This window comes from Chinchilla lanigera, unplaced genomic scaffold, assembly GCF_000276665.1.
Source record: "Chinchilla lanigera isolate Chin_1 unplaced genomic scaffold, ChiLan1.0 scaffold00008, whole genome shotgun sequence".
Classification (NCBI taxonomy): Eukaryota; Metazoa; Chordata; class Mammalia; order Rodentia; family Chinchillidae; genus Chinchilla; species Chinchilla lanigera.
The window spans coordinates 4,577,901-4,602,411 of NW_004955409.1; the positions used below are offsets into that span (position 1 = coordinate 4,577,901).

The following is a 24,511-nucleotide window of genomic DNA, read 5'->3' on the forward strand; positions in this document are numbered from 1 at the left end:
GGCCCTGCCCTTGAGAGCCAGAAAGGTCCGGAGTTAACTGAGGAGCAACTGATGAACGAGGACTTAGTGAACATGAGAATACTGACACCCGACCACTCAGAGGTCAAGCTGACTAGGGACACAGGAGCCATTTGGGAGCTGGAAACCAGTAAGACATTGTGCAATACCTGGGGAGACCCCCTGGAGGCCATTCTTCCCATAACTATATAGGCTGCGGTGGAGGAGTGAGTGGAGCTCCGGAGAGGTCTGCACCGAGACTTCATGGATTACATGGGTGCCCAGTATTCAGATTTTGAAGAACCACCTTCATGGAGAAGGTATGTGTCTGGGTTACCTGCCTGGGACACTTTGCACCTGATGGTGCTGAGACTGACTGGCGGGCCGAGGACTTCATCCACATGTTCCTGCCGCTTGTGTTGACAATTGGGGAGAGGACACTAAGTGATTGCAGGATCCCAATGCACTGGGAGGCTGGAGAGAACACCCCTATGCTTTCTTAGACAAGAGGCATTGATAAAGCATACTTCCCTGGACCTCAGTTCGGTAGAGGGACAAACTATTCTTAAAGATAAGTTTATTACTCAGTCAGCCCCAAATAGTAGAAAAAAGCTACAAAAAATGGCTTTCGCCCCAGATAGCTCACTTGGCATGTTAGTAAGAAAGCCTCCTCAGTATTTGCTAGCTGAATTAAAAACACACCACAGTGATATATGTGCACCTATGTTTATACCAGCATAATTTGTAATAGCTAAATCTTGGAAACAACCTAAATGCCCATCAACTGAGGAGTGAATAAAAAAGATGTGTTTTTTTTTTTTAATTATACAATGGAGTACTACTTAGCTATAAAGAAGGATAAACTTGAGACTTTTATAAATAAATGGATGCAACTTGAGACCATACTCATAAGTGAAATACATCAGACTCACATGTGTAAACATTGTATCATTTCCCAGTGTGAGAAACTGAAAGAGTAAATAAGGTCCAGAATGTACGTTAGATATTGTGAAATGGGAAATAAATGTTTAAAAGGAAAAAGAAACTAGGGTGGGGGAGAAGGGGAAGGAAAGAAAGTAAAGGAAAAAGTGCAAATTAGTTATACAACTAGTTTCTCTGTTCATTGCAAAGGAAGATTATTGCTAATATTGATTGGAGAAATTTTTATGCCTGTATTTTGTACTCTGAGTAACTACTTTAAAGGTAACAATATGCAATGTATTATCTACTGTTATCCTCCTATTTTCTTATGAAATCTTATTTTGCTTTTTGCCATTAAATAAAATTTTAAAAAATAAAAGAATAGAAACCCCAAAATAGACCCATGTGGATTTAGTCAACTGATCTTTTGCAAAGAAGCAAAATACTGGCAGAAAAAAATTATGACAAATATGATAGAAATAGGTCTGGTACTTTTAAATTTGGAAATATTCTTGAGATTTTAAATAAAAACATGAACGTGAGTGAAACAGAAGATTGGTTGTTGCTGTTGTTTAAAGAAGCAAATCGAATAGGGTACCTATCCTCCCAGCAAGAGGATAAAAAACTCAACCTCATTAACTGCTGAAAACCAGTGATACAGAGGATTTTTTGAAAGCAGGATAGAATGAAATAAAAAGTATTTTTTTTTTCTATTTTCTGCAAAAGCATTTGTATGGTTGGCCTGATTTTTTCTTAAAATATTAATAGAAATTACTAGGGAAGCCATTTGCACTTGGAATTTGCTTTGTGAGTTTTTCATTGTAAATTCTATTTTTAAATTAAGCTTGTACAGTCACATGTTGCTTAGTTATGAGGATGCATTCTGAGAAATGTATCATTGGGCTAGTTGTCATGCTGACATCAGTCTGTGCTTTAACAGACACAAATGGTACAGTGTACTGCACCCTTCTCCCAGTGTACAGCACTGTATGTGTGTGTTGTTTTTTTGTTTGTTTGTTTTTCTTCTGGTACCAGGAACCGAACTCACGACCTTGTGCTTGCCAGGCAGGCGCTGTGCCGCTGAGCTAAATCCCCAGCCCCACAGCACTGTATGTGTTAGGCTTCTGTGACTGGCAGCACTTTAGGTTTGCTTACAACAGCACCACCACATGCATGAGTAGTGCATTCTGTTATGATGTTGCATCACCCGCAGCATCACTAATTGTAAAAGGTTTTCCACTCCATTGTAATCTTCCTGTGCCACCATTGTATATGTGGTCCCCTATTGACCAAAACATTATATGCAGCACATGGCTGTCTGTATCTTAGGTAGGTAACTAAGAAAAAAATGTGTCCACAGAAACACTTGTATGCTATTTTCATAGCAGCTAATTTTCCTAATAGCTCAACTCAAATCTGGATGCAAACCAAATATATTCATACACATCACACACACACACACACAGGAATGCTACAAATGGTAATATATAATTAACTGCTACATAGACAGTCTTGGATGATTCTCAAAATTCTGCGTTGCCGAATGTGGTGGTGCACACCTGTAATCCCAGTACTCGGGAGGCTGAGGCAAGAGCATCGTTGCAATTTTGAGGACAGCCTGGGCTACAAAGTGAGCTCAAGGCCAGCCTGAACTGCATAGGGAGACCCTGTCTCGAAAAGACAAATAAATCAAAATTCTCTGTTGAACAAAGTTCAGTGTTCATCAAAAGGAATCAGACACAAAACAGTATATAATGTATAAGTCAGTCCCCATGAAATTCTAGAAGAAGACAAACTATAACAAACTAATCTATGGTTACTGAAAACAGCTAAGTTTGCTAGTGCCAGTGGAGGGATATGCTTACAAAGGGTAGGGAGGATCAACTTCAAAGTAGCATAAGGAACATCTCGGGGTAATCTAAGTATTACACTTTTTAACTATAGTAAAGATTACGTGGATGTGCACATTGGTCAAAATTCTTTGTCAAATAAAAATGGTGATTCACTTAGTAAATTACACCTAACTAAAATTGATTTAAAATAATTTCTACTGTTTACTAGCAAGAACCAATAAAATTTGAAAAATATATGTTTAAAAATACCATTTCCATTTAAATATTTTAAAAATAGCATACCATAGGAACAAAAGATATCAATACCTTCGGGTTAAATATAATAAAATATTACTCAAGGTCTCTATGAGGAAAATTAACAGTATTAAAAAATTTTAAAGCTCTAAATGAATGGAAAATATGTAACTTTCATTGACAACACTGTAAAGGTGTTAGATACCAAGTTGGTCTTTTGTATTACCTAATAATAATCATGATTTCAGTAGATTTGCATAACTTGATAATTTTATTTCTAAAATTTAAAAGGAAATGTAAACGATAAAATCAGGGATGATCATCTTGATGAAGAAAATAAATCTATGGACTAGGGAGATAGCTCAGAGGCACAGTGCCTGCCTGGCAAGTGCAAGGTCTCAGATCCATTCCTGGTGCAAATGGAAAAAACAGAAATCTAAAAAGTGTGAACTATAATATGTTACAATGTATTACAAAGGCACAGTAGTTGAAACTGAGTGACAGTATGAAAAAGACAGCTGGACCAGTGCAATAGGGCTGAGTGTCCAGAAAGACTTAACATCTTGTTACCTGAGTTTATAACTAAATGACCCTGAAACACAACAGGAAATATAGACTTTTAACTAGACTCTGGGTCAACTAGAAATCCAAAAGGAAAAAAAGTTAACCTTGATTTATTACCTCACTCAAAACACAAAATCAATTCAAGATAGAGCATAGATTTAAATGTTAAGTGTAAAACAATGTGGCATTTGGAAGGTTAAAAAAATGACCATCTGTTTTACTTTGAGGTAGGAAGAGTTCTTAAAGACAAAAATGAATAACTGAAAAAAATTTTAAATTATTGTAAGAGAACATCTTTAAGAAAGTGTATGTTATTTTTGCCCTATCTGGGTATGTGTACAGGATACATACATTCTAGATTTACTGTGCAGATCAATATTAAAAATATAGACAATCTAATAAAAATGAGCAAAAGAGCTAAAATAATTTGCTTACAAAAGAAGATACCCAAATTGCCAACAAGTGCATGAAAATTTGATCAACATTCAAAAAGAAATGCAAATTAAAACTATAAGATACTACTACAGGACCGCCAGAGTTGCCAAGTTTAAAAGAATTGACAATCCTAAATCTACCATTCCAAAGAATATTGCATTCTTAGTTGAGCATAGAGTTATTACAAATATCACATATTTGCATTTAGAATGAAAATTAGTTCAACCACTTTGGAAAGCTATTTGGAAAACAATATTCATTAAAGCTGACCTAGCAATCCCTGTTATATTTCAAGTGTACCAAAAGACACTGACAAGATGTTCATACTGACTGGATTTGTAATAACAAATGAATAGAAAATAACTCAAATGTCCATTAACAGTGAAATGGATAAAGAAAATTTGGTAATGTTACACAACAGAGTATTACACAACAATGGCGAACACCAGCTACAATCCCAAGAAACAGCGTGGATGAATCTTACAGACAATATCACTTGCAGAGGTCAGAAAGTGCTTGTATTGGTTATTCTGCTTACAGAACATTCATAGTAGGCATAATTTATCTAGAGTGGTAGAAGTGGGAATCATAGTTACATTTGGGAGGGCAAATGACTAGAAAGGGGTAATAGATTACTTCAGGTTACTGCCTATGTGTAGATCTTGATTTGTGAATTGGCTATCTATGTGTAACATTTGTTGAAAAGTTATCAGTTCATGTACTTAGTGCTATTGACTGTATATGTGTTTTACCATAATGAAAAGGCTAAGAAACAGAAATTAATTTCACAGACATGTGTGACTTAGAAAAAAATCAACAATAAATAAATGATTATTATGTTAATATTGTGACTGTGAGAGAAAGTATAATTAAAGTGATTTTTTATAAGGGAATTATGGTGATGGAATAGATATAGGAGACAATGAAAGAGAAGGGCCTAAGATAATTCATACTTCAAACCTGAGTGATTATGAAACCTTTGCCACAAAAATAAAAAGAACCATAAAGACTTATTCCAAGAGCTGAGCAAATATTTTGCTTTGAACATACTAGGCTTACAGTGAAAAATGCCTAAATAGAAAATATTTATGCTGAAATCCTTTGTGAAACTTCAGAAAAATATATCTTTGAAGTCACTATTATGAATAAACATCACTTTAAATAATTACGAAAAAAATCATACATTAACATTACAGTAAAGATTTATCAGCTTGGAATTACACTTAACACTCATATATTTAAGCATTATAAAATTATTATAACTCTTTTATCCCCAAGATAAACCTCACTTGAACATGACATATTATTTTTATATCTCTCTTTTATATATTTTATATATAGAGAGATTTAATTTGCTAATTTCTTACAGATTTTAAAATTTATTTTCTTACAGGATACTTGGTCTATAATTTTTTTTGTAATATCCTTGTCAGAGTTTGATATCAGAATTACACTTGCTTGAAAACTCTTCTAGCCTCTATTTCTGAAACAGTTAAGGTTAAATTGACTGGCTGGCTTTCTTTTTTTATACTATAACCATCTTGATCTGGAATTTCTTGATGGGAAGGATTTAAATTATAAATTCAAAATTTTTAAGAAAATATATAGAGATATTTCAGGTTTGCAGTGTCTTCCTTCATTTTTTTATTATTTTTTATTATTTTTGATAATAAATACATTTATTATTTTTGTCATTAGGTCATTGAATTTGTTGATGAAAAGTTTTTAATTATATGACCTTTGTTCATTTTTATGTGTGTAGGATCTATAATGACCTTTCTCACTTTCTGATATTGGTCATTTGTATTTCTCTCAAATTTACTTCTAAGGATTTATCAATATTTTCATCTTTTCAAAGACTGATTTTAATTTTGTTGATCTCTATGTTTTTGTATTTTAATTTATTGATTTTCTTCTTAGCACAATTTTATTTATATGCCACACATGTTGATATGCTATTTTCATTACCTTTCTTTATCATCTGTTTAGAAAATCTTTCTAACATTCCCTATTACTTTCTTTTAAGCCAAATGTTCTTTAGAAATAGGTTACTCAATAAAGATTTTATGGGGGCTGGCCATTTAGCTCAGTGGCACAGTGCCTGCCTCGCAAGCGCAAGGTCATGAGTTCGATTCCTGGTACTGGAAAAAAAAAAAAAAAAGATTTTATGGCTATCTTTGCATTGTTGTACATATTTTAATTCTATAATAGTCACAGAACATACTCTAAACTTCAAATAATTTTAAAAATTATAAGATTTAATTATTCGAAAGCTTTTGAGATTTGTTTTATGGTGCAGCCTAGGCCCACCTGGTGAATGGTCTGTGCTTACTTAGTAAGACTATGTTCTGTAGGGGGGCGGGGTAGTTGTTCAATAAATGTCAATTGGATTAAATTGCTTGATAACGTTGCTCAATTCTCTTTTCAGTTTGTGTATATGTGCATACTGGATTCATCAGTTACATAGGGAAATGTATCAGATCACCAGCTACAAATGTAATTTCACTCTTCCCTTGAGATTTTTTGATGTCTACTCTATTTACCTGGGCCTTTGTTATTAGATAGAAAAACACTTAACACAATTGTGCCTTGCTTACCACTCGAGGTTGCATGGTTTTACAATTTGCATGGTTTCTTTTTTAAAATTTCCACTTCTCTTGAAATAGTCCATGTCTTCAAACACTGTTATCCAACCTATATTGTAAAATCTTTAACATATTTAGAGTAGTTGCTTTAAAGTCCTTGTCTGATAATTACAATAATTGTTTTCTTAGTTCATTAGTTTATATCAACAATGTTTTCCCTGGATTATATTATAATACCTCCCCACTACCCTTCCTATTTCTTTTTTTTTTTTTTCCACTTGTGGAGATTAAAGCCAGGACCTTTTCACTGAGCTACGTCCCCAGGCTTGTTTTGTTTTTGTTTTTGTTAGTGTATTTTGGGGATTTTTGGTACGTGCTTGTAGTATATGCAGTACACAGTGCTCGTGGGGAATGGGTACATGTACATAATACAGCTTGGTTATTTTTTTAATCCCCTTCTCATTCTCTCCCCCTCCCTCCCTCCTCCTGTAATTCCCCTTTCACCGTTTCAATCCTTGTTGATACTATTAATCTTAGCTCATATTTATGGCATATGTTTACATTCATTGAGGTTAGTAGGTTCCTACACATGGCATATCCCTATTCTACTTATTGCCCCACCCCTGCCCCTCATCCCTCACCTTTGGTCTCTTGGACCCATTCCCATTTGCAAGAGATCCATCCCCTTGTCTTCTATCCATCCTTTATTGTGTTCTTTGCACTTTGTCTTACTCACGGGAGAGATACCATATGGTATTTAGGCTTGTGCGTCTGACTTATTTCACACAACACTGTATTTTTCAGGTGCATCCATTTTCCTACAAATGTATTGAATTTGTCCTTCTTTATAGCCGATTAGTATCCCATTATATATAGAAACCACATTTTCTTTATCCAGTCATTCATGGGCTGATATACAGGCTGCCCCAGGATTTAGCTATTATGATTGTGCTGCTGTAAACATTGGCGTGCATGTGTACTGTAATATGATGGGATTAGCTCTTTGGGGAAGATATCCAGAAGGGGAATAGCTGGGCCACATGGAATTTCTAATTTTAGTTCTTTGGGGAATCTCCATACTGATTTCCATAATGGTTGTGCTATTTTACATTCCTGCTAACAATGTAGGAGTGTTCCTTTTTCACCACAGCTATGCCAGCATTTGTTATTTTTTTACTTCTTAATGATGGCCATTCTTTCTGGTGTACGATGGAATCTTAGAATTGTTTTAATTTGCACTTGTCTAATGGACAGAGGATTTTTGTGGAGGCAGGGGTCACTAAGTTGCTAAATTGCTCAGGCTGGGCTTGACTTTTCAGTCCTGGCCTCAGTCTCCCAAAGTGTGGGATGACAGGAGTGGGCCACCCACCACTGCCTTTGCAATCATTTTATTGTGTGTCGGGCCAGTGTAACAACACTGTGGAGACCAAAATTTAATTTTGTTTAGTTTTCAGAGAGCACAAGCCTTTTGCTTTTTCAGCATTTAGAGTGAGAGGGTGTTCTTTAGAACCCTCCCACAGTTGAAGATTAGAAATCACCTGTGATTAAAGCTATCTTTTATACCTTATCAATATTTGAACTGGGAGAAATTTGGACTGAAGCTTTAGATGTTTTTGATTCGTGATTGGGGTCAATTTTGTCTGAGCCCCAGGACCTAAAAACTATAAGCATGTGTTGACTAGGACAGTTTTTCCCTTTCCAGCCCCTATCTCTACTGCTGTCTCCTTGACAAAATTCAGTAGTGAGGTTTAAGGGGGAAGGCAAGGGACTATTGGGCAGAGTTGTGTATTCTTGGTCTGAGCATCTCTTCACTTTGTTACCCCAACTCACACTGACCCCCAAGACCCAACAGATTTCTCTTCACCTCTGCAGAGTCACTGCGCCATGGCAGGCCAACGGAAGCTTCAATGGCTGCGCAAAGCTGGCGCCTTGGTAAGCAATCTGTCATAGTGTTATGCTCAATTTACAAAGCCATCTTTTCTTCTGGATTTCAGGCCGTCAAACTTCCCAGGCAGGGGTGGACACACGGGCTTGCATGCTGGGAAGGTCCCTGAGCCCTGTGCTTCCTGATGATGAGTACTCTGATGTTACTATCTTGAACTTAGTAATGTCTGAACAAAGGAGACTGGATTCTCATACTGAATGTAACTGGCCGTGTTTACTGGGAGCTGCTGATTGCCACTAAACACGTACAAAACCATGATTTTTACTTGATTCAAGTTTTTCTTATCGTTACAATATAGAATTATTCTGTACTCACTAAAGGGAGAGATCTGCTTAATGTAGACCTAACCTCCTTTTAACTTTATCTCAAAGAACTTTGGAATTTTATATTGAAATCAACTGAAACTTCCCTATACAAATTTCATTTCTATGATTCATTTAGCTGATTCCCTTTCATTGAAATCTGTGTATTTTCAGTTTGTGCTCTTAAGTAGACAACCATTATAAGAAAGAAAGTCGGCATTCAAATTGTTTTAATTAGGTTCCTTTATATTCTGTGAACTTAAAAAAATACTGCTAGTTTCTTTTAGCCAAGTTGCTGCACTCAGTGTCCCTGACGAGTTACCCTAGGGACAGGTTTCTGTGTACTCCACGTCTCCCACCGCTCACCCTTCTCCATCTGGCCAGCCACAGAGCTCCATGCTTCCCAAACAATTTCCTTGGCAGCTGTACTCATCTGTGCTTCAGTCTGAAGACTTACTTTCTGTAGTGGTTGTCACATATACCCTTTATTTTATTATCATTTACTTATATTCTTCATATATTTTTTAAACAATATTGAGTGAAACATTCCTTTCAACTGCAAATGTGTAATTACTTTTACAAAGCATAGCCCAGCAATTTTACAATGTTGACCATTTTATATATTAGCGTAAAAGATGTGTTTTAGAATGTAAAATATGAGGCAATCTCTTCAGCCACATCATCTGGCTGTCAGGATACAGACTTCCAAATTCCTCTTTTCTAAATTCCTTTTCTTTTTGCCTTCTCACTAGTTTTTCATTCTCTAGAAATGTTGTTATTATTATTTTTTATTGAATAGCTACATGTTTCTCACATTCATTCATTCATTCATTCATTCATTCATTCATTCATGCACATGGCAAGTTTCATGGATTGTGGAATAACCACTGTGTGTAATTTAGATAATTCAGCAATGATTGCCCCATAGTTTTAGTCCTCGTGGAGATATGAATCTGCTTTATGTTACCTTGGAAAAATTCTTTGGGGGGCCAATGAAGCCTTTCTAGAAAAAATAACTTTTAATTAGATATTTTAATTTGGTGCTAAGTAGGCCAATAAGGGCTTGGGACAAAGGAAGATCTAAGCAGAAAGTAGAATTTGTTCAAAGTCTCTAAGGCAAGAAGGAGCAAGCTCTGGCTTGATTGAAATTAACTTGTCTAATGTTCAATATATTCTCAACTCACAAACTACTACAGAATGAAAATTGGATTATTACTTATTAGACTGAAACATTTAAATGTTTAAGTTGCTTCCACCATTTTGCTATTGTGGCCTTTTAAAATACTTCATCAGCAAGAAGAGTGTGTTATCATACTTTTTACTCTGTATTTATTATAGATAGTGTCCACAGTAGCCCAAATTAATTTTGAAACCCTCATAGGAAATTAGAAAAGAGGACATTCAGCAAAATTCACATGGACTACATGTAGTAAATAAAAAGCTTTTTATAGAATTTGATTTAGAGGGATAAAATTTAAATATCTCTGTCCTTTTTCAAATTGCAGGAACTTTGCAAAGTGAATATTTTACAATGTCTTAGAGATCTGAAAATTATCATTTCAGTATCACATTTTAAGTAAATTATGTATAAATATTATGTATAATCTAAATTTATGTCAATAAGCAATACTAATTTTGCTTCATTAGAAAATGCAAGAACCTCCAAAGAGCATTGAAGAATTCTTAAAGTTTCAAAATTGGGTAAGTAGAGCTTCCTATTTTATGAACTGACACCTTTTTAAAAATGTTAGATAAAGAGTTGAGGGCATCTTAGGAAAAACTTTAAGAATATAAATTCAAGAAAATAATTTCACTGTGGGAAATCTTTGCAAATATTTAATTCTTTTCATTAGGCTTTCTGCTATTCTCATCAGTAGTTATCTTTTCACATTCAAAACATTTTAGCCCTATGCAGACATTACTGTAATGCATTTGGTTCACAAGCACTTTGGTTGGCAAACGGAAGCATTTGGCAAAATTTTGCTTCCATTGACAAAATCTACTTCAGGTGCAGTACACCTCCCCGGCCATTTTCCCTGCAGCAACAGGAAAGCGGCCATCTTGGCAGCCATCTTTCCCAGAATCATGAAACAAATTAAGCTCACGAACCAGGGTACCACTGTACTTTTGCTAATATGTGATTTTTGTCTTAAATACATACACCTTAAAGAAAATCTGACAGTTATACTTAGCTCATTATCTATATGCCATGGCTAAGACTAACAGATAATTTGGAAAGGCGTTACATTAATATTCCTCAATTGAATCAGGATAGAGTAGTCAAAATGTATTTTCACATTGAAAAGTTCCAGTTTCTATTATTATGCATAACTACTGGCTTCTTGTGAAGTTACTGGGATTGCCAAGAAGTTTGCCCTGGGGTCCATGCGCTTCTAAGTGTGAAGGCCAGATTTATTTTGCACTGAGTTATGTTATTTAAGGGCTAGGATAAAGCTGTCTATGTGGAAATAGAGGAAAAGGGCAACTTTTTTTTTATAAGGCATTGTATTTTTAATGAATTACATCTATGCTTAAATATAAATGGAATTTACTATGACTAAATTATTGACAATGCACTTTCAGATATACCTATTTTTAAAGATCTATTTTCCAATTTTATATTTATTTACATGAATGTTTTTCTCAAATGTTTTTCCCTAATGTTTTTGGAAAAGGATTTCCTTTTGCAGCACTAGAACATGAAAACATTCCTAGTTTACAAAAGTTTATTTCAGTCACTGTGGTAGAGCCAAATATTTTGAAGTACTTTTAGGGCAAGCTTTTTGCAACTATTTTGATTTAAATAGTGATGGAAATGTGCTGCAGCCTAATGTCACTGTTTCATTTTTTTCTTTTTCTAATATCAGAAGTAAACGATTATAATTAAAATTAAGCAAAATTCAACAAAATAATGGAGATATTTGGACCACATGTTATACATGTTTGAGGACCTATTATTGCACATGATAATTTCTAATTATTTGAAATGGAAAATTCATAATTCCTCTGCTTAAATTGAACATGATACTAATGAAGTCAAGATCATAAGTTTTTGCCAGCCCTTCACTACAGGTAGAATAAAATCAAAGTACATGTCTTCTTGTGTCAGTAGTGCTGTCCTTGTATTCCAAGGATATTATATTGATATTTCTATGCACAGGCTGTAATTATATTCCTACCAGATCACATTTGATAAAACCATATATTCAGTTGTACGATTTTGTCACTTATGAGCTTGTCTCTAAATCTTTGTTTTATTTTCTGGATTTCCCAACCTAATAGTCATACTCTGTAGCTCATTTTGTAAGCCCTAACTATGTCTATGCATTACCAAACTTTTCATATTTGAAAATATTAAGAAACAAAACAACCACGTATTTCAATTTTGCTTGCTAAACAAAGTTTTTATTTAGTAGGCAATGGTAAGGAAGCAATAACTGAGGTGTATTCATTTAAGAAATATTTTGGAGTACTAACTATGTACCAGAAAAATAGACACTTAGGATGTATCAGTGAATAAAAGCAGGCAAAGACTTGCTTTCATGATGCTGTCATTTTTTAGAATTGAGGCATATTATGAACAAATAAATAAAGCAAAAGAGAAATGAAGAATATATTCAAAACAGCCTATCACTTCTAGAGAGCCTATTTCATTTTCTTTTTTTTACTTACAAAATATGAAGGCAGAGATATGTGTGTGCATGGTGGTACAGTGGATAGGAGCAGAGATTCTGGGGCCAGCCTGCCTGTGTTCTAGTCTGGACCCTGCTAGCTCTAGAACAGCACCTGCCACTGACATAGTAGATACTGGTTTCAGTTTTATCTTATACTATATATTTTATTGCATCATCTAAATCCATTCTTTTTTGCCAATCTTTTCCTATCATTTCTGTATTCTTTTGTAATTTGAATATATTGTACCTTCTACTCCTCTCTTCTTCCTCTTCCAATTTTTGTTACGCTTCTCTGTACCTTTTTACCTTCCATTATTTCTGCATTCTCATCTTTCTGTTGACCAGCTCCTACATTTTCTTCTTGTTGCTCCCTCTTCAGTTCATCACCATTCTACTTTTATTGCAAAATATTTTGGTATTTTATTTTATAACATTCTCTCATCCTACTATTGTTACATCATGTCAACTCTTGTTCTACACATTCATCCATTTAATTATTTTTATTACTGCACCATTTGGGAGATATCTTCTGGACACTGAAGATAAAGTGATGAATAAAACAAACAAAGCTCCCTATTTTGTATGGAATTTATATCACTGTCCTTCTCCCCTGTTTCTCTGTACTGTCATATTTTTTATTCTGATTACTTTCCAGTTCATCAGGAAATGAACAATTGTCTCCAGTGCCTTCCTTCTCTACCCATCACATTTAATTCCACATTATTGCACCTTTTCTTTCTTCTTCCTAGAAGTACTTCAACTCATCTTCTCATGCCCGTTTTTGTTAAGAGACCTAGATTTCTAATCCAGACCTAAGGGGTACTCAGCTCTCCACTATGATTTTCCTTAAAGGATTAAAGATATGATGGAGAGATTTTTTTCGATACCCTTTTCTTTAACAAATAGCCTGCTTTGTTTTCCACTCATTTATCCACCCATTCGTTCATTTAAACTCTTCCTTCTATCAAACCTTAAAGAAGAAGGGCTAACAATTCTTCAGGCCATGCTTCCTATCTTGTTGAAACTCAGCAGTCTTTGCGGGCTGGGATGTGCATGAAGATCTAACAATATTCAGTAAAGAAAACCCTTCAAACTTCAGGAAAGCCGTTTGTCTATTTACTCTCCCTTTTCCATCCCTAGTTCTGTGCTGGTGTATAATCATTTGTGCTTTTGCCACTGCCAAAGTTAATTGCTATAATTAAAGTAAACATAAATACCTAATCAATCCCTGCTTCCTTGGCCTTGTTTTAAACAAGATAATTGTTTTCTTGGAGTTATCACTGAGGCCCATCATCCTATATTGGAGAAATGAATTCTATGAGGAACCTACATTTCCTTTCCAATTCTTTTGCTACTCAAGGAATTTGAATACATTCATTTCCTTTAAATTAATATAATCACTTTGGATGCTGGATGCTTAGCCTCTTGTTGTGTTGATTTCCCCTCTGGCAGTAATGATATAATTTTTTTCCTTGAAAGCTCGCCAATCTGCTGGTTCTGATAGCCACATTTATTTTTTGAGGTCTGGTTATATAATTTGCACACATGTACAGCACGCTTGTGCACACACATGTGTGGCTATTGAGACAGGGGCTCCTCCTTATGTTTCCCAGGCTGGTCTTGAACTTGATCTTAAGTGTCCTCCCATCTTGGCCTTCTACATAGTTAGTACTACAAAGATGTGCTCATATATTAGCTTGAAACTGTATTTTTCAGGTGGCACTCTATTCAAGAGGCTTCTGGCTGAAGGCACAGTATGAAGGATTAGGGGAAGAAAGTAATTTAGAGACAAGGGCAGCAATTGTGATCTACTATAAGATATTACCTACTTCAAGAACATCAACTGGTATTCACTTAACAGCACAACCACAAAGAATTCAGTAAAAGTATCAAGGCTTATCTAAATATCACATTCTGGGTATGAATGGCTCTGAGACCTGAGTTAATCCCTTGACTGCTTGTTTCTTCAGGTCATAGGCGGTCATCATTCTGACACCATCCTCTCCTGTAAGAAGGTTCACACTACACTGCTGTCCAGTTTCTACAATGACTTCACTTTCTGCACTAAAGATAAAAATAAATGCCTCCTCTTTGCCTTACTACTGTTGCGCATTGGGGTAACTGCACTTAAAAAAAATTACGACCATATCTTCACACCACAGATCAGAGAATAAGCACAAAAGCAAACAAAAAAAAACAATGAATAATGCATGTAGGTCTCATCCCTACGTACAGCACTGTGCGATCTACATCAATGTGTCCAACCTGCACATGTGCCATTGGACTACTTTTGTGGCCACCTTTTGTGTTACTGTTTGTGGACATGCTTGCACAGGGGACATGGGGCACACACAGCTGAGGGGGAACAGAAGGGAATTTCTTCCCCCCAGGGACACTGAATAAACCACATGTTGTACATGTATGTTTTGAATACAACTTATCAAGTGAGATCAGATGTAGAAAGTTCCACTTTTGGTGTTGGCTCAGCATTCAAGAAGTTTTGGAATTTTTTTTAAAGCTTTGGATTTTGAAGCATTTCAGATTCACATTTTCACATAAGAGCTCCTCAAGCAGTGTGCTTTGCAGTCTTGGGAACCAAGTCGTGGTATCTGTGGGCTGGCGTTAAGGATGCAGCTCCGTAAAGGTTTGTACATATTGTACAATCTTCTCAAATCCCTTTTAGCCTCTTCTTGCTTCCTCCGCTGTGCTAACAATAGAATACATGACACAGAAGATTATAATTTCAAATGAAGCTGTCATTCCAAATTGACAGCGTTTTTCTTCAGAAAAAAGCGTGTGATCCTATGTTATAATTTTGAGATCTTTTTGGGGATTTTTTTGGGTCAGTTTTCCTGATTTTCATACTAGAAGACTTCCCCTAGTTGTTGTGTTTTAAGAAATACATTTTTAGGGTTTGGGAGAGGGCACGTATGTATCTTTAGAATACTTTTTCCCCAAAGAAAGGAGGACCTAGGCTCCCCTGAACATTTATTAAAAATGATTAAGTAGTTTCCTTTCTTCCATATTTTTGCAGGATTACTGGCCCAGGGAAATCAAGTGGACAGATAATGATACGTGGATATACACCCTGAAAAAAATAAAAGAAGACAGTTCATTTACTTCAATTTATACACAGCTATGGAATAATGTCCCTCGAATATTTGAAACAATCACAGCTATGGATTCAAGATTAAAAGAATGTTCACATCTTTTGCAGGACCATGCTTCTAAACTGTTTGAGCAGGATAGCATGATTTCCAGGACAAGTAAGCCTTAATTTCTTACACAACCAAAGTAATGCTCAGCTGTGCATGTGTTTGTATATTAGTCTATCTGTGTGTTCTCATAACGAATGAGATCTTCATGTAGAAAATCTTAAAATCAAAAAATATATTATATTGTAAGATGGGTCTAAGACAGATTTTTAACTGAATATATAATATGTTGTTCCAAAGAGACTGTTGCTAGGGTAAAGACTAAAACAGTTACAAACTTTGTTAAACTGGAGCAGAAGTTAGAAAATCAGGGAAATAAGATGGCATCAACTGACATTATGAGAAACAAGCAAGTCAATAAGGTCAGGAGAGAAGAACGGAAATCTCCAAAACCAAAAGTAAAAAGGGAGACAGTTGATCTATATGGGCAAGATTGTAGGCTTATAGAAGTACTTAGCATGCAGTTTGAGATCAGTGAATTGACTGAAAAGTGTATCTGCAAATGTTGATAATGTTTCATATTTAGCATTTGTACCACTTTTTTCTTATCAAATCATATTGACTAATGCTTCCACAATGATGGTAATTGTTGTCTTATTGACTTAATGGGAAAACTTGTCATATAGAAGCCTTGGAAGTGATTATACTGACTATAATTATAAAATATTTTCTATATATTAAATATATTTGATTAACTATATTCTTTTTGGCTTTAGATTTTTCAATCTGAGAATGTGTTTACACTGGTATTAAATTTAGCACTTTAAATTTTCATGTTTTTAAAATGTTATTGCTGGGGCTGGGGATTTAGCTCAGTGGCACAGTGCCTGCCTGGCAAGCGCAAGGTCATGAGTTTGATTCCTGGTACTGGAAGAAAAACCAAAAACCAAAAAATTAAATAAATAAATAAAATAAAATGTTACTGCTTTTTAAATGTCTGTAAACCATGTGTATGTATGAAATATGTTAGTATATATACACATACATACAATATGTGTACATATGTATATAAACTGTGTATATATGTATACATATGTATGCATGTGACTTGCATACACACATATATTTTTTTAAAAAGAAATATATCTACAAGAGAAAAATATGAATATATTTCTTCATAACTTTTTCCTTCTTTAAATAAGTTTTACATATATTCAGAGTCCTCAGATGTGAAGGTCAGAGATTAAAGTCTATGTTATCTGATTTGAAAACTTCCATAATCACCCATTCAGCCATGCACAATAGTACAGCATTTCACTGAGTTCAAGGTAGCCGTGAAACAACAGAAGCTAAGTGGCTGAGCTCTTTGAAAAATATGGGCCTGTCTAGTAGAGACTGAGATAAAACTTTACATATGGAAATGAGTTCTGCAGTCATGTTAGGTAGAACATGATACTTTGGAGAAACTGAAGGAAACAGAAGATACATAATATTTCCGATTCATTAAGAATGTGTCTAGTATTGTGCTTATCAAAATCACTAGCTGATCCCATTGAATAATTTCATATGTAACTTTTTGAAGTATTTAGAACTTTCTTCATTTTTAAAGGGTATATGATGTGAATTCTTTTTTTAAGGTTCTTATGAAAAATTGAAAAAATACAAGGCATTTATAAAGAAGTATGGAAAACAAAAGAAGATAATGGTATGGTACTTACGTTTTTATCATCCTTCAAAAATTGTATCTTCACAAAAATATATAAACTATCATTCCACAGATAAGCACTGATAACATTTCCAAAAGTGATCTTTTAGCCTTTCATTCCTTAAAAACTGTCTCTGTGTTTAAAAATACCTACACTCAGGGGCTGGGGATTTAGTTCAGTGGCACAGCGCCTTCCTGGAAAGCACGAGGTCGTGAGTTTGATTCCTGGTACTGGAAAAACAAACAAACAAACAAACAAACAAAATGCCTACGCTCATTCCTGTCTTTATACTCAGTATGTTAAAATCTTCATAACATTACAAATTTTTTCGTTTAAATTTTAATTTGTATTAGTACACATTTGCAACACATAATGATTACATTCATTGTGGGAAGTTGGTTCATGTACACAACACATTTTAATTATTTTTATGCCCTCTTTCCCTTCCCTCTCTACCCTTGTCTCTACACTGCAAGTTATTACAATTTGTTTTAATGTATATATATATTCCATGCTTTTATTATTTAATAATTTGCAATAAACTCAGTAGTACAGGTCCCACTGCAATCCTCTTCATTTAGAAACAAACAGTTCTCTTTATGACCTTTATGTTATATTGTCAGTTTTTTAAAATCTCCTTAAGATTTTCATTCAAATTCTAATAGGCTTTTAATTACTTACACATGCTTAGTTCTTTTCAAAAATACATTCTAAAATTACATAGTCTGAAAGCTATAAATACTTAAGTGTCTGTTACCATTAGACCGTTTACCTCATTTAACATTATTTTTAAATTTCAAAATAAGTTTTGGTCTTTATTCTTCATTGTAAATTACTAAGGTAGTAATTTTAGGAATCAAAAACTAGAAATTAGCATCATAATCTCATCACTTGTAGGTAATTACATGTAAGTCTTCATTTTCTTTTTTTAGAAAAATTGGATTAAATTATATTCTCTAATTAAATATATGCATTATTAAATTTCCATGAATAAACATTATTTTGTATCATTTTAAAATGTGTGTTTCATAAATACACAATTGTAGTAGCCTTTTAGTTGGACATTTAGGTTAGTTTTCACATTTGTTATCATTCACAAAGCTTTTGTCAAAATCTTTAGAGCCACAGATTGTGCTTACCCGTAATTATTAAGATAAGCTTCCAGAAGAAGTGCAGAGCAATTGTGAAATTCCAAGTGTTCTGGTGTGTATTGCTATATTGTTCTCTGGAATGTACCAATTCATATTTTTATCACTAGTTCATGATTGATCACTCACTCAGCCTCTAAATATTTTTTAATGTTTGCTAACTTGATAGCAACATCCTCAACTCAAGCAACTTAACTAAAAGGTATTTTTGGCCATGTAGAATTTTATATTTTTATGAATATGTAATTTTTCCTATAATTTTCTTTCTTTGGTGACATAATATTTCCTAAGGGTTTCTTTATCACGTGGTAATAGATATAGTCACATATCTTATTTTGTATTATTCTTATAATTTTAAAAATATTTAATTCTTGAATTTATCTAGTATGTATTATAAGGTAATAAAACTGTGAACATGTTATTTTAAATTCATCAGTTTGTCATGTCCCATCTGCTGCTCACTGGTTTTGCCTTTTTTTTTCTTTTGAATGAAGAAGAACTCTCTTGGGCTACATGTAAAATATATAATATAGTTAATGTATTTAAGTAACAAAACTTTCATTTTTAAAACATACTTTTTATTGTAATATTAAAGAAAGAGAAAAATGGCCTGAGTCTTGGACAATTTACACATCTGCTGTTCCATTTTTCCCTAAGTATCATAAATTTTTGCTAATAATGTCAATGAGATTATTTTTCCATTATGTTATTAAATAGTTTATTATTGGTTCAGATATGATTACCTTTTCCTATGTTATCTGCAGTTGGTTTTGTTTTCAAAATCATACTAATCCTAGAAAATAAAGTACTTAGCTTTGCTTCTCTTTCCACTCTAAAATAACTTGTAGAATATAAATACACCTTTGTCCTTTAAATGTTTCACAAAAGTTACCTGCAAACTTCCCTTGATTTATATTGTGCAGCAGGGAATGCCTAGGTTGGTAAAAAACAACCAAAAAAATCTGTATGGAAATTACTAATTACACATAAATCGAATGTGAAAATCTAATATTGTGTGAAAAAAGCAATTTACAAAATAAAATGTATAGCTACCATTTCTGTACATATTTCTTTACATTTAAAAATGCACAAAAAGTCTCTTATATGGTGTGTATGTCTTGTGTGTATTGTGTATAAAAGCATTTGTAATGGAATGGGTACAAACCAAAAAATTATAATGATTTTCTCAAAGAGGAAATGTAGGACTATAGCTAGAAATCTTGATGAAATGGGATTCAAACTTCCTACTCTTTTGTATATAAATTTCATATTATATTTTTAAACTATAGTCTTTTTTTAAGTTAGGGAAGTTTGGGTTGGAAATAAGGAGAAAGAAAAAAAGCTCTAAGGCCGGGCATGGTGGCGCATGCCTGTAATCCCATCACTCAGGTGGCTGAGGCAGGAGGATCGTTGCAAGTTCGAGACCAGTCTGGGCTACAAAGTGAGCTCAAGGCTAGCCTGAACTGCATAATGAGACCCAAAAAGACAAAAAAAAAAAAAAAAGCTCCAGGGAACCCAAAAGTGGAAATTCCACATGGCCCCTCAGTCCAGAGCTTTCTGTGGATAAGCAGAGCACGTGGCATTACTCAGTCCTTTGGTGGACACCTGTCACAAATGACTGTGGATTTAAAATGACCAATTGTATCTCAGACTCTCTAACCCAGTTACTCAGCATGTAGGGCTTAAAAGAAATAGGGAGTTCAGAGAAAAACTGTCTATTTCCCATTCTAGGAGCTTAGTACAGAGCGGCTGAAACTCCCCTTTAGTCAGGAGGAGGCTTCATTCCGTGTTGCCTGAGGAAGTTCACTCTTGGTCCAAAGTCCTAGTTCGTGATCTGTTCCTATTTTAATTCTTATCTAAATGGCTGATCCCAACTGTCTCAGGCCCTTTACTTAGCTAGATGCTTTAGTCATAACCTACACAAATAAAAAGAAGTATCCCTAAGAAGTATCCCTAACTGCCCTTAGGGGAAAGGGGTGAAGACCAAATCTAGCTATTTCCTGCTGAAAGAGGTTAGCCTAGGAGCTGGCAGTCAGGAATCTTCTCCACAGAGCTCAGCTAAGGGGATCTAACGTCGTTTTGAGGTCCATCGGTCATGGGCTCTCCTCGGAAGGTTGTCTAGTGGCCCCAGTAAAAGGAGTCCAGCTTTGAGGTCCATTGGTCATGGACTCTCCTCGGAAGGTTGTCTAGTGGGCCCAGTAAAAGAGGTCCAGTGCATGCATCGCTGTTCCCATCTGCCTGAAGTTTTCAGATCTCCTAGCATGATCACCTGTGCTGGGATGGTCCCACCTTGAAAAAGAAAACAGCCTGCCTCACCAAAGTGGCATTTTTGAAGGGAGAAGGAGAAAGGAGTGGAGATAGCCCCTAGTTCCCAGCCTTATCCTAAGGCCAGGAAGACAGGCAAACTGGGACTGAAAACTTTTCAGGGTGGGTTTCTCTGGTGTTTAGTAAATAAGCCTTTAAAAAAATGAGAAAGGAAACAGCAGCAAGAGAAAATAGGCATTAAGAGGGAATAGCAGTGAGTTAATGGAATAATTCACCCAAGAACTGTCAGTCTCAGGAGAACATGATTGAGAGTATCACAAGTTAAATTTGCTCCCTCACCAGAGGATCATATTGGAAAGGAATGTGAGGTAGAGCAGGCTCAACATTGCCTCTGCATGTGTGTGTATGTGTGTGTGTGTGTGTGTGTGTGTGTGTGTGTGTGTGTGTGTGTGGCGGTCAGGCGGGCCTCAGGTCAGATTGCCCCAGTGAAGCCTGTCCTCTGAGATTTAAGGGTGGCAGCCTGCACTAATCACCTTTTAAAAAGGTGAATGGCAAGATCCTGAATTTTTATGTGAGGCATGTTGTCCACAGGTTTACCCTACCATGAGGGAAATGAAAGAAGAAACATAAGGCTACCCAGAAAAAAAAAAGCCAGAAAGCACAAATCTCACCTCCCTCCTACCTCCTAAATGTAATCATGTTTAACAAGAACACATTGCAAGAAGATGATGATAATAAAAACTTCCTATTTGGGGCTTACCTCCTAATAACCTCAAATCTTGGTGCGACCTCCAAACTATGAAAACATTAATTCAGTATAAACTGAGTTTGTGGTTTCACAGTGTTGGCAAATGAAGTTGTGAACCAAAAGGAGGAAGTTAGAAGAGTTTTTATTGGAAATAAGGAGAAGGAAAAAAGGCTGTTGGTTTCTCCAGGAGGGGAATCCAAGAAGGGGAATGTCCTTACAAATGTAGTCTTGAAGCAAATGCTAAAATATCAATGATAATCTATTCTAGGGTGTGAGAACATTGGAACACTGGTAGTTATATTACTACTTAAATGTTTTATTCAAAAGAAGTTTTAAGGGGCTGGGGATTTAGCTCAGCGGCAAAGCGCCTGTCTGGCAAGCGCAAGGTCGTAAGTTCGGTTCCCGGTACCAGAGAAAAACCAAAAAAACAAAAACAAACAAAAAAAAGAAGTTTTAAAATTCTCACTGATGAATTTTATTAGGTGACTTTTCAGGATCTGCTGAAATTACCTTTAGATAAACTACATTAACAAAACTTTAGCAAATGTTATTGTTGAATGTGTTTTATTGGATTGAGAGTTTTAAAGATGTTGTTTTAAATGTTTTATAGCTTTCAGATGAGATGGAAACAGAGAAGAATATAGAGGTATTTAACATTCTTATTCTACCCCATTGTATAGCAAAAGTATTATTTGTGTCTAAAAGAATGTTACAATCATTTGTATTCATTTGTCTTGAGACCCTCTATCACTTTGAATATTCTTGCTTTGATTTGTTTATGTTTGTGGTACCGGTATGCTGCTACTGTTCTATTTTTTTGTTTGTTTGTTTCTCATGTACTACTCTCTTTAAAATAAAAAAAGAGTTTGTTACAATAATATAAATAAAGCTGTATAGGTAGAGGTTCCAGAAAAAAGAGTTGCTAACTGGGATAGCAAGTTCCTCTTTTCTGCTTAGTTCATATTTCTTTGTATATAGTCTAGCTAAAATTCTTGATCATTTGAGTATCTATCAAAATATATTCTAAATGATTTTATTTTGCTTTTTAATTAGCCTGTGATTATGCAAAAGCTTTTAAATTTGCAAATCAAATAACATGAAGATGTTTATGTAAGAGAGATAATTTTCTTATCTAATGTAGCAACATATTTGTCACTTGATTGATAGTTACAGATTTGCCTGTCTTTTATAGTCATACGAGACGATTGTGCTGATGAGAATGAAATATTGTTCTATTTGTTCCTTTTTTATAGGGTTACAACTTCTCAGGATTCAAAACAAGTGAACTTACTGAGTTACCCAGACATTTGGATGCTAAACGAATTTATCTTTTTATTTTAAAAAGTCATAACTTTGATGTATGTAAATATTTTCTTTTTATACTAAACCTTGAGAAATGACTTATTAAATCAGACCTTTAAAACTATGATAGTTTGGTGTTAAAGAAGATTTGATCCTTTAAACTTTAAATTTTGCAGGAGAGACCGGTGATGCCTAATACCCTGCTCACCAGAGAGCCAGTGTTAGAGTAGACATCATGTCAGTGCCTTGGGAGTCTGAGGATAATGGTGAGCAGTGGACAGGCACTTTCCGCTCTCTCTTCCTGCTCCATCAGCTCAGGGCAGCTTAGCCTTCTACTCTGACCCTGGAATAACTTATCAGAGCTCTTTTCCACAGCCTGCTGTGTGTTTCTTGCAAATACAGGATTTTTGTGTAGTGTCTCTAACAAGTAACCAAATGATGAAAAACTGCAAGAGTAGAAAGGTAACTAAAATGAAGGTCAGGGATTGCCAGGAATGTGATGGGTTACTCATCAACCTGCTTATTTTTGCCTCTGTATTTCGGTTGCCTACTTTTCATATTTATATACATCATATAGGTTCTTTGTAGTTAAAAATGACTAAATCTAATTTAAAGCTGTTACCAGTGAAGTCCATACCATATTTAGTGGCTTATGAACAAGAAGTACCTCACTGAGTATATGATGAAGAAATGTCCTGCTGTACAAGTTTGCTTTACATCCTTTTTACTGACTTACATTTGAGGAACAGGAAATTATATTTATGTGTTCCCCTAAAAGAAATGTTGGATTCTGCTAAATCCAGCATTTAGGAGTTTTTGTGAATAAGAACATAAAATGATCTGTTGAATCTACCTATTTAAACCGAAATTTGTAGTTTAAGTTGTTAGATAGGAAACAGATTTATTTAACCTTACGTACCAATTTTGATGAATTGTCTGCTTAGGAGAATTCCATGTTTAGACAGATTCATTAAGGGGGTTTATTTGGATCAAATTCCATGATTCATTGTAGATACTCACCTTCAAAAAAAGAGAGGAGCAATTATGGCATGCACTTTACATTTTTGCTATTCTTGGTTTGTCTTATACTGTCCTTACTGTACCACTAGCCAAACTGAGCATTTGAAATGTAGCCAGTAGACTGAGGACCCATTTTATTTCTTTTAATCAATTTATGTGCAAGTTTAAAAGTTAGAATGCCTTCATTATTCAAAGTTTTTCAGTTATTTTTGAAATGAAGTTATACCTGTGAAGTCTAAATACTGATCTAATCCTTTTTGATGAAAACAGTTGAGATTGGGGCTGGGGATTTAGCTCAGCGGCAAAAGCGCCTGCCTGGCAAGCGCAAGGTCGTGAGTTCAGTTCCTGGTACCGGAGAAAAACCAAAAAAAAAAGAAAACAGTTGAGATATGCTGTAACTTGAGATACACTATAATGTAAAAAATAATATTCCTATACATACAATGTCAATGATCTACTATCAAAACGAATAAAAATATTTCATTACTAATCATTGTATCAGTTATATGGTGACAGAATTTTAAATATATGGTTAAATTGTTAATTTCCTATCACCTTGTTTTGAAATTCTGTATCATTTTTATTGTTTTTTGTTGTTTTGTTTTTGTCTTCATTTTTGTTTTGGGGAATTTTTCTCTTTAAAATAAAATTTTAAAA

The 24,511-nt window shown here is 34.7% G+C and overlaps 1 protein-coding gene across 3 annotated transcripts in view; it reads left to right on the top strand.

Annotated features, from left to right (window-relative positions):
- Fam227b (family with sequence similarity 227, member B) overlaps positions 1-24,511 on the top strand; it is a 200,449-nt gene that overhangs the window by 9,339 nt on the left and 166,599 nt on the right. For all 3 annotated transcript variants that reach the window (XM_005376688.1, XM_013510294.1, XM_005376689.2), the window contains exons 2-7: positions 8,462-8,521; positions 10,484-10,537; positions 15,545-15,776; positions 17,303-17,370; positions 22,143-22,178; positions 22,786-22,890. In XM_005376688.1, the coding sequence (XP_005376745.1) occupies positions 8,474-8,521; positions 10,484-10,537; positions 15,545-15,776; positions 17,303-17,370; positions 22,143-22,178; positions 22,786-22,890 (543 nt within the window). In that variant the 5' untranslated portion in view covers positions 8,462-8,473. The remainder of the gene's footprint in view (positions 1-8,461; positions 8,522-10,483; positions 10,538-15,544; positions 15,777-17,302; positions 17,371-22,142; positions 22,179-22,785; positions 22,891-24,511) is intronic.